The 11,534-nt window shown below is 40.6% G+C and overlaps 1 protein-coding gene across 5 annotated transcripts; it reads right to left on the reverse strand.

Annotated features, from left to right (window-relative positions):
* Positions 1 to 168: 168 nt before the first annotated feature.
* Positions 169 to 11,399, reverse strand: LOC134541141 (zinc finger protein 84-like). Of its 5 annotated transcripts, none has more exons than XM_063384346.1 (4): positions 11,207 to 11,399; positions 10,167 to 10,404; positions 3,933 to 3,991; positions 169 to 1,597 (listed from the first exon to the last, which is right to left on the reverse strand). In XM_063384346.1, exons 2-4 carry the CDS (start codon positions 10,349 to 10,351, stop codon positions 447 to 449), a joined length of 1,395 nt encoding a protein of 464 aa, XP_063240416.1. In that variant the 5' UTR covers positions 10,352 to 10,404; positions 11,207 to 11,399; the 3' UTR covers positions 169 to 446. The 5 variants fall into 5 exon arrangements, with proteins under 5 accessions (XP_063240416.1, XP_063240417.1, XP_063240418.1 ...); XM_063384347.1 differs by lacking the exon at positions 11,207 to 11,399 and adding an exon at positions 10,639 to 11,168; XM_063384348.1 differs by lacking the exon at positions 11,207 to 11,399 and adding an exon at positions 11,107 to 11,138.
* Positions 11,400 to 11,534: the final 135 nt, after the last annotated feature.

Genomic DNA, 11,534 nt, shown 5'->3' on the forward strand with positions numbered 1-11,534 from the left:
AGTGCTAAGTGTGGGTTTGTATTTGCTTCTGCTAAAAGCAAATAATGCTACAATACTTTCCACAGATCAGTCACAACTATATTCCATGTCTAAACAACAATTTGCATTTTTAATCACTCTTTAATATCAATAAATATGAGCAGAGTTCCAGCAATAAATCAACACGTGTACATAATAAAACAGACTTGTTTTATTCAGAACCATTATGAAAGTGTAACTGCAAGATATCTGACGGGAGTGAGGTGCGGTGCCCGAAGTCACTCAACGACGTCAAGCATGGCTCCTCGTGGGAGCGCGGGACGATGGTGCATGTCACACTGGAGCAGAGCACTGTGACACGTCACACACACACCATGATGTGCTCGCTGCTCGTGGGAGCGTGACTCCGGCCTCAGGGTGCACCAGGTGCCAGGGGTGCGTCACACAGGAGTGAAGCACGGCGACAGTCACTCCACGACGTCGCCGACGCACACCACGACGTGCTCGCCGCCGGCGGGCGCGCGGGGGCTGCAGGCCCGAGCCCCGGGGTGCGCGAGGCGCCGGTGCATGTTGAGGCCGTGCGAGCCGCTGCACTGGATCTGGCACAGGTCGCACTTGACGTTGCCCAGGAACAGGTGCTTGTGCTGGCGCCGCTGCTGCTCCGAGGCGAAGGCCTCCTTGCACAGGCTGCAGCGGCCGGCGTCCGCGGCGTGGGTCAGCTGGTGGGCGCGCAACTCGGCCAGCGAGCGGGACGAGGCGGGGCAGTCGCTGCACCGGTACACGCGCCGGTCCAGGCCGTGGGACTGCTCGTGGGCGCGCAGCGCCGACTGCGAGTGGTGGCCCGCGCCGCAGTGCCCGCAGCGGAACTGCTTGGCGTGCCGCCTCTGCAGGTGTCGCTGCAGCAGCTGCTGCTTCGCGAACACCGCGCCGCACACGTCGCATGACAGCCGCGTCTCCTCTGCGCTCGACGTCCGGCACGGCCCGTGCCGAGCCAGCTCCCCCGGGCTCTTGAACACCGAGTGGCACGCGCTGCACGAGTAGAAACTGAAGTGGGTCCAGCTGTGCGTCTTGAGCTCTTCTTTGGAATCGAAGCTCTCGGGACACGCCACGCACTCAAAGTTCAAAGAATGCTCCCTGATATGCTCGGAAAAAGATCTCTTGTCGCCGAAAGTACTCTGGCAGTGATAACATATGTGGTAGGCGGCTTCCGGCCGCATCGTGGCGGCCTGCACGGACGGAGGCTTCTGCCGTGTGTTCGCGGTTGCGTTTGCGTGCCTGTGCAACAGTTTTATGTGGTTCTTCAACCGGCAGACGGACGAGAAACGAGTGCGGCACAGCTTGCACTCGAACAGGAGTTGCTTGCTCGACGGGACGGTCCTGTTCTTCCTGACGTCCAGGTGCGTGACGCGATGCAGCTCGAGGCAGTGGCGCTGGTAGAAGCGTTCGCCGCACTCCGCACACTCGAAATCCTTGCTCCTGAAGTGGAGCTGCAAGTGCTTCAGGAAGCAGCGTTTCATGTCAAACGACTGCTTGCACTTAGAGCAGTGGTAGGCTTTGTTAGTTCTGGTGCAGACGGCATTGTTTGACTGCATGATATCCTCGTGAAGCAGATAGTCATCTGCAAACAATAGAGGCACAGTTTAATGCATGGACAGACTTGAGATCACGCACGTTGATTGGTAACAACAGAACAAGAGGTCATAATAAAATAATTTTAAATATCTACCATTTTTGTGGGACATATTTCACTATATATTTCACAATCTATAAATGAATCAAATGTTCATCATAAGAAATGACTTCAAATATGGTTTTAATAAAAAAAAAACCGTTGTTACACAATAGGACCAGTAAAGCAACACCTGCGATATTACGGTGATTATAGTAATGGAACAAAATTATAACGTAACAAGAAGCATGAGTGACGAGGCAGTGTGTTGCCAAGTAATACGTTTGCGTACCGTGCCACTAGGCAGGCAGACGGCAGGACAGCGCACTGCGCGACTGGAGAAGTGAGAAGGGACTTCATGTGCACAAGAAGTGATCTAGTACACCATTCCTCGAAAATAGTTATGTAGGACTAAATGCTAAAGAAGTGATTATTACTGGCAATTCAAGGTTATTATTTTCAAGACAAACATGATGTACAGTATAAGGTAAAATGGGATACATCAGTGGTGGGGCTACATAGTAAATAAATATTTTTTTTCACTCCCCCACGATTTTATGGACGGTCTCCGGGTAAAAGGTAACAAGTCAAGAATACACTTTTTGCAGGAGAAACAAAAAACTCTTGGATAAAAATTGAATTTAAATACTTAAATTTTTCTTGCATTATTCTTTTATTTACCAACATATTTTCCAACATAGTTGCCAATGATTAAAAATGCATTACATATTCTAAGTATACTTGAGTTTAAGTGACTTGTTGACTAAAAATCACCAAAATGTGACTTGTTACCTTCTACCCGGAGACCGTCCATATTGTCCCAGTCATAAATTTTTCTGTGCCATCAAATTTCAACTTTTAGGGAAGCCACGTTCAGACTCCGAGCTATGTGGCACCACCAGTAACAAGGGAACAGCGGCATGCGTGGGGCGCTGTGCACACATGCCTGGCGTTCCAGTGTCTGGTCTTGCACAGCGGCACGCCTCTGCCGTCTGTGGGTCATACAGAGGCAACAAGGGACTGCTCACGGGCCCTGGACATTGACTGGGGTATCAGGCCGAGCGCACTGAACGGCCCTGGAAGAGCTCGCCTCGGGAGTTTCGCGAGGGGCAGGCGCAGTTAGGCACGGCTCGGTTTGCGAGCAAGAAGCTGGGAGTCGCCACGGAGTAGCTCGGTCCGAGGGAGGTGCGGAACACGCCAAGCTGTGGAGTCAGTCCGTTAGCGTGCAAGTATCAAGTTGTACGTTCCCTGCTCTCATCCCGTTAGGAGGAATAATAGATAGAGACCTGAAAAATTCATAGGTTCATTTCGTGTTATGCTAAAATTCAAATAATTATACCTTAGTGCTGCTTCTGTCATTGGTTCACTGTTAATCTGGAGGACTGGGGGCTAATTAGAGACCCTCACTCATGGAAGTGTCGAATCACAGGCCACCCAGTCGAGACGACTCACAAGTCAACAGCCAATGAACAGTTGACATTTGTCCGAGTGTGTAGAGGATATTGGAGTCTATCCTGGAGGTCATTGAACCCGCAATTTTTTTCGGTCTCTAATAATAGATAATATGAAAGTAAAAATTTTTTGCTACTGTACCACACAGTTAGCTACCCCCGTCCCAGCTCCCCAACTAGGCTGTTTCTCCGTAAAAAAAAAAAAAAAAAAAAAGATACGTCTCCGACCAAATGCCGGGAGTGGGCGAAAGTAAGTATCAGGTGTAATCAAAATTTAAGGCTGTGTGATTAGCAGTGATATATGAAAAGTAATTTTCCAAGTCAACAAGTCATTTAAATTCATTAAATTTATTTTACCAGGTGCTAACGCACGAACACATACACGAACATGGCAATGTACAAGGCGCATGAATAAATCAAAAAGAGATTACAGCTAAAATATGACAGTGTTTAAATATTATTTTTTTTACTAAGACAACGTGCAAAATGGGTGCGTGATAAAAAAGAAAAGCCCCTCCCCCGGAGACATTAAGCTGGCCACCAAAAGAAATTTAAAAAATTTTTCTCGCAAAAAATAGTTACGATTCATACACAGTCCTGCACTATACTGACAGTTCTACGATTCACGTTGAAGACGTTCAGGCACAGGTGACATCTCTGACGGAGCATTCAAAAAGTGGAAAAGGCAAAACACATGGGTAAGCTGCAGCGCAAAGGGTGGAGCTAGAATTTTAAATGGCAATCCACTTACAAGATTGTCAGCGTGGTGTAGTCACATTGCCAGTGCCAGTGAGTGTTTCATCGAAAGGAACCATCAGAACTTCTTCACTCACCGAGACAGTCTTCGCTCCTCTTGGCGTCGGGCGTGTCCACAGGCACGAGCGCACCGTTCCTGCACAAACAAACTATAGTTTACCTCCAGACATCCACGAGCCCAGCTCCGACAACAGCACGTACAAGCACGGACACACAAGACCGGAACAAGTGCGTGCAACTGCCCCAGCTCACACTGCATGAGGCCAGGCACCTTAAAGACTTATTCCTACTAACAATATTCTGCATGTACAACCACAAATGTGACATTAGGAATGTTGGTGTCAAGAGGGCATAACATTCCTAAGAGTACCTAAGAAAATTCTGTGGTTCGGCACAGACACAGAATCTGTTCGGGTGGAATTTGGCCGTAGAACTTGGTCCCCCAGGTCGCATGACTGCACAGTGTTTATCTTTACTGTCCGTTTGTATTTCAGTACAGCGTTTCCTGATTTACAACTGGTTACATTTCACATTTTCCAACCTTGGTATCCCCGTTAAAAATTACATTGACATAGGGACAAGATTATACGGTGAATTGCGATAAAACCAAAATAATATCCCATATTAACATCAAAATGCAAAAACATGAAAACAATCATTAATTTGACAGTACGTAAATCAAATTGCAACGATTTCATATTTTATCATGGTAAATTCATTGGCTGTGATTTGTTTAGCATGAATTTTATACCAAAATATGTGAACTAATTGGATTGGAAAAAAAATTAATATTAAGTTGTTTGATCTTGCATGTCTTTTATTAAGTAATGTTTGTACATTAATGACAGCACATTTTTCAAACACTCAAAAATTAGCCTATAGGTATATTTTTCTGAGTAGTTCTGTTCTAGACTAATTACAAATGGTTTTGTTATGAAAGTAAATCATGACTGTGTCAGTAAAATGAGACTATTTTGGAGAAAAAAGTACCAAAAAATTTTAGATTAATATTTGTTGAATAATGCACTATTTTCCTGAATAAAGACAACGTTAAAAATAAAAACAACAGCACCAAAATCTCCAGTTTTAAAATTAAATTTAACTAAAAATAAAACACAAAAATCTTGTCCCTAATAATTGACGAAATCGCTAATCCGGCCCGGCTGTGGTTCCAAAACTTGTCGGATTAAAGACCTTTCACGCATTTTCTACACTGTTTACTTCAACAGGGTGGCTAGTAAACCCATGATCAAAATGCCCTGACTTTTCAAAGTTTGGAAAAATTTTCTCCGACACGGATATATGTCGCCAATAACTAGCAAAAATTTAAATTCAAAATCACTACTCGAAGGCACTATTGCAACAGGCAACTATCAATTATTTTATCCCACTAATGTTGATAGCACTGAATACAATGTTCGTGGTTGAACTGCTGATATACTCATGAGCTGGTAAGGAGAAAAAAAGGACGTGTACGTGGAACCAGTACAAATCAAAATAAGTCTCTGCTATAACTTAATTTTTCAACAACCTTATCATTAAAAAATAAAATCCTCTGACTAACTAAGAAATTACCTGACTTTTTCCCTGTTACTGAAAATCCCCTCACTTTTACGGATCATCCCTGTCGCTAGCTAGCCCCCCCCCCCCCCCCCCCCCCCCCCGGTTCAAGTACGCAATATATATGCTGTAAAGTAAATATGGTCACGAATTGCCGTCACGATTTTTCCCTTCTCTATTTTATAACTTGTAAAATGTTTTGTTTGAAAGCTCTCCACGTCAGCCTACGGCTGTTGGGAACAAACTGTTTCTTTACAATCCTTTTCCCACCGGCGAACAAAAATCTGACGTCCAAATGAATACACCTGCCCCTCGAAGTAACACCCTAAATTGTTCCAGGAAAACAGAGCGCTAATCAAATTACTTTTTTTTCCCCCGATAAGAGTGTATGTTAATTAAAATAATTTGTTTTCCAATCAGATAAGTGGGCTTTCTGACAAACATTTAATTCTAGTCATAGCTATCGTTAAAATTCAATTAACAGTAGTAATATGTGTAAATACTTTTGAAGTACATTTAAATAAACGTTGAATAACATTGTAAGATTAAACAACCTAAAATTAAATTCAAAAATTTTATGGACCACACTGTTGACATAATAGGGCTTGGGCATGATTCTTAAGAGGCTCCAACATAATTTCTGAGTCACAAAAATTATGTTATTAATATAGGAATTATGTTTCAATTATATTAATATTTAAAAAAACATAAGCTAAATGTTTCTTTAATTGAAAAGATTATGGTAAATATGTAGTGTACGGATTATCATCAAAATTTTTTTTAAAAATCTGAAATAACTTTCATTATATGCTCTTTTACGACCTCTTTTCATTACAGCCTGCGGAGATAAGAAATTCCAAATACTTTATGAGATATTGAATTTTTTAAATTTTCATATTTGAACCATATTTGTTAAAAAAAAATTAAAATTCCGAAAATACTTTTATTCTGTGCTCTTTAACTTCCAATTTTCATTAAACCCGGCGGAGATAAGAAATTCCAAATACTTTAGGAGACATCGAATTTTTTAATTTTCATCCTGTGGACTCATGCGGCGTCTACCATTGTTGCTTGTTTACGAGTATGATTTTTTTTTTTCGCGACGTAGGTGAACGACTACATCATTTTCTACTTATGACAAAGGAATTGTACCCGCCTCTAACTTAGGTGAGTTTTTAACGTTTCAAATTTTAATGTTTTATTTTTTGCGCAAGTAATAAGTAAAAAGAAAATTACGTGAGTTCCTACTGTTCATCCTTTGTCCCGGTTTGTTTGGTCAGGTCAGTTACATTATAAATACTTAAAACTATAGAACAAGTAAAATTAATTGATATTATTTTTAATTTCAGTTTATTTTGAAGTATTTATAATGTAAATAACCTTACCTAATGGAATATTTCTGTTATTTAGGCATTCACGCACACACGGCAAAATATAAAATTGCAACGGTCGAATGATTACATAGGTCTTGTATTGCAAAATAAGAACGGCGATATCTCCAAAAGTAATTGGAATTTCTTATCTCCGCATTCTGTAATGAAAAGAGGACGTAAAAGAGCATACAATAAAAGTTATTTAAGATTTTTAAAAATTTTTTTGACCATAATCCGTACACTACATATTTACCAAGATTATTTCAACTTTTAATGTGATTTCCAACTCTGTTGTTTACTAAATATGTGTGCCATGATTTGCCACTAACGCATCCTAGTGGCGCGAGGTTAGGGTTACCAGACGTCCGGCAAAAGGAGGACATGTCCTCCTTTTTATGTATTTTTTTGCGTCCGGCCGGATTTTCCTTAATGCTCCAAAATGTCCGGCTTTTTTATAAAGTGAGATAATTCCTGCAGTTACACTCTGAATAAAGCGCGCGGTGCGCGCTAATGCGCTGTCCGCAGTCACCCCACTAGTAAGTAGTTCTATGACAGCTTGACAGGTAGCAGCACATGCAGAAGCACGTGTGGTGTGTTGCAAGTTTATTGTAAATAATTATAGATGGCAGGAGGATGAACTATGAACGGTCAGCTCAACGCGTACACGCAGGACACAGCGCATGCTTAGTTTGTGTTGAATCGATGAATTCTGTGGTGTAACAACCACAAGTCCACAAGTCATTTCTGCGTTTGTAAAAGCCACATCATTTTCTAATTGTTTATGCATTAATGCGGCGCTAACTTATAGTAGTGTGAAACAATGTCTAAAAGAAAGTGTAAATTTAGTGACACTTTAAAAACTAAATTCCCAGATTTTGTTTGTGGAAGAACTGAACATGAAGCTAAGTGTGTGTTGTGCGACTGTTACGTTTCTGTAGCGAATAAAGGTTCTACAGACATGGAACGCCACATGAGTAGTGAGAAATACAGGAAAATTGTTCGCATCTCTTCATCAACTACAACAGTAAGTTCTTATTTTGTAAATGAAGTAAACAGTAATGTAAGCGCCACAGAAGGAGCATTGGCGTTTCACACCATTAAGCACCACCATTCTTTTAAGTCAATGGATTGTACGTCTAGCCTGAACAGAAAAATTTTTGGAGACTTGAAAACTGCAAAAAATAAAAAAATATTAATTGTGCTAGAACTAAAGACGAAGCAATTATTCGAAAAGTCATTGCTCCTCATGCAATCGACATTGTTGTTGAGACATTGGGAAGTATTTCATGTTTTGGTGTCGCTACAAACGCCAGCAACCATGGATCAATGAAGATATTTCCCATTCTTATTCAATATTTTGACTGGAAAGAAGGCGGGACAAAAACCAAGGTAATTGAAATACAAGCCATAGAAAACGAACAGGCAGATACTATAACAAATTTTATTTTGATGACCTTAGAAAAATATGGCCTTGCCTCGAAATATGTTGCGTATTCTGGAGACAATGCAAACGTAACTTTGGTGGGCTGAACAGAAAAGAGGGACGAAATGTGTATTCATTTCTAAAAACCAGGCTCGGTAGAGACATCGTAGGAGTTGGTTGCCCAGCACATATGTTGCATAATACATTACAGCATGGTACTGACTTGCTTAAATGTTAAATATGATATTGAATCAATAGTCATGAAAAATTTCAATTATTTTTCCGTGTATACAGTTCGCACAGAATCTCTCAAGGAATTCTGCGACTCAGTTGATCTAGATTATCAACAACTGTTATCGCACAGTAAAACTCGTTGGTTAAGTCTTTTCCCAGCTATTGAGCGAATACTTAAATTATTTCCAGCTTTGAAATCTTACTTTCTTAGTCAACCACAGCCACCATACATAATCAAGAAATTTTTTGAAGATGAATTTTCAGAAATTTACTTGTGGTTTCTGCACTCTATTATGTTCGTTTTCGATTCAAAAATACAGGCTATTGAAAAGGAAAGGAATTGTATTTTGGAAGTTGTTAACCATCTGGAGGCAACACTTCATTGCCTCAAAGAAAGGCACCGTCACACCTTTGTTCCTTTGAAAGTGAGAGAACTGATTAATAATTGCAAACATGCCGGATTGTGTACAGAAGAGCACTGTTCTGAATTTTTAGGTGAATGTCAGATTCTGTATGAAGCATGCATAAACTATTTAGAAAAATGGACAGCAAATTTAGAAGAATTTCAGTGTTTCAAGTGGATGTACTTGAAATACAGACGAAATATTGAATTCGACGATTTGTTACCAAGCATTACATATTTGAAGAACAAGGGTATTGCTGTCGATGATGTCAGACTTTTTGATCAGTACTGTCATTTGACAGCATTCCTTAAGGAACAAGATGAAAGTTTCTTTGATGGGAGTTTGGATGTGATATGGAAAACATTCTTTAGTGAATGCGCTAATTCAGACCAATTCTCAGAACTTTTGATAATATGTATGTGAATTTTTTTTCTCTATACGAGGACACAATGCATCGGTTGAAAGAATTTTTTCCATCATAAGCAGTCAGTGGACAAAGGAGAGAAACTGACTTCTACCAGAAACTGTCAAATCCATCACCACAGTAGTTTACAACTTCAAAGAAACAACCTGCGAAAACTTTTACTCATATCTGCTTAAGAACCCTAAAATCTTAAACAAAATTAGTTCATCTGAAAAATATTAAATGCATATGTCTGCTAATTATGTAAATATTAAGCTTATTGGTGTTCCTGCAACAAACTATAACATTCATTAGCTATACACAAGAAGATATGTTATTTGTGTGGTATATGTAATATTATGTTGTGTTTTGTATATAGTGTGTTTATACTGGGTTATTCACTTTTTGAACATGTATTTTTTTTTGTATAGGATTGATGTACTTTGTTATTCACATAATCCATTGTATTCAAAATAGTTATCACATAAAAAACGTGTTTTTAATATGCTGTATATGCGTAGTTTGTTTGATTCTTTATACTGAAACTGTATTAAATGCCAAAACATTGTAAAATATCGTAATCCATTGTAATTAATTCATGGCTTTTTTAAAAATAATATTGTCCTCCTTTTTAGAGAAATGTCCTCCTTTTGCGAGATGAATGTCCTCCTTTTTTATTATCAGTGTCTGGTAACCCTACGCGAGGTAAAACCAGCCTTGAAATTTCTGGCTTTCCTCTCGGGATACTGCTGGCAATACGACATGCGGGATGGTAGAATATAAACGTTGCCTTAACACTCGAGCATCGTCAAAAATAAATATGCAATGAAGATTAGCCACTGGCTTGTTTAGTTTCGCTTTTCAATGGAAACTCCTCTATTGTCACTACACACAAGGTCGGCCACGAGACTCACACGTCCTGAAGCTGGACCGGCGAGGCACCACGGTCCACGCTCACCATCACCACCTCGCCCGCGCCGTAGTCCGGGCACCAGCCGGCGTCCACCAGGCGCACCATGTCGCTGCTCTCGTAGTCGCAGTCGCCGCCCGCCTGCTGCAGGCGACGCTTGTCGAACAGCTCCCCGGGCACGGCCGACATGGCGCTGCGCAGTCCCGTCCTCCCGTCCACTGGTCAGCTACATCCCGGCAGTGCTGTGGGAGAACGACACACTTTTGAAAAACCTATTTTCCTTCAAATTCCCCGAAGCTGCCATGTCCGATGCTGGCATAGTAATGTAAGCTACAGACTTTTAATTTTTCACAAACTAGTAGGGAATTAAGAAACTACCTTACAGGGTAAATTTAGGGACATGTGTAGTGTGTCTAAACCGTATTTTCCAATTATTTTTATTTCCGTTCTGAAAAGTCACGACGTCCTATAATTACCTTCTTTCAATAAAAGTTATGGGTTAAAAAAATATAATGTAAACTAGTATCTGTTCGGCTGGCTAATACCACGCGAAGAGGCCAAACACTGAACGTGTCCGGATTCCTCAAGGGCAAGTGAAGTTTACGTAAAGTAGTATGTGCATTCTTCGAACACGGCCTGAACCTGAACCGCTGTCCTGTGTGACGTCACGACGACACTACCAGCAAATGGTGCGCGAAAGGCCGAAGAAACCTCCTCCCCCTTACGGGAAAATTAGCATTTGCACCATCAGCTTCAACAGATCTGCCAGACGCGACTACGACAAACCCTTTAGAGATAGGCAAAACAAAAAAAATTTTCAACACTACGCAAAACTGAAAAAAGAAAATTGCATCATGAAAGAACTCATTAAATAAGACACGGCTTAAGAAAACATTAAAAAGAATGCAACAGTCCTTTCATGAAATTAAATTACTATACAACACCCAAAATAATGTATGAAACACGAAACATTTAAGTAACTTTTGGATTCGTCCCGCAAACTTATCAGTACAGGAAACAAAACAAACGCGTAGGATAAATTACCTCACGACATACGCTGTTCACGTCATCCTTCGGTCGACAATTAATGCAATCTAATCAAAATGTTAAATTTTCTCAATTTTACAAGTATACACCTCTCAAAACTTAATTTATAACTGTAACCCACAATTAACTAACAGTCAAACAGTGACAACATCACGCCATTTTGAAAATAAATAAAGTAGATCATAGAACCAAATATTTGATAGAACAGAGTAGAGAGTGGCTATAAATATATTACTACATCGATACTTCAAGAAAACGTTTTTTAAATGCAATTGATTACGCCATGTTTTAAGGTCACCCAAAAGTTTGGATTTGTGTCATGTTT

Source organism: Bacillus rossius, chromosome 18 (genome assembly GCF_032445375.1).
Source record: "Bacillus rossius redtenbacheri isolate Brsri chromosome 18, Brsri_v3, whole genome shotgun sequence".
Lineage (NCBI taxonomy): Eukaryota > Metazoa > Arthropoda > Insecta > Phasmatodea > Bacillidae > Bacillus > Bacillus rossius.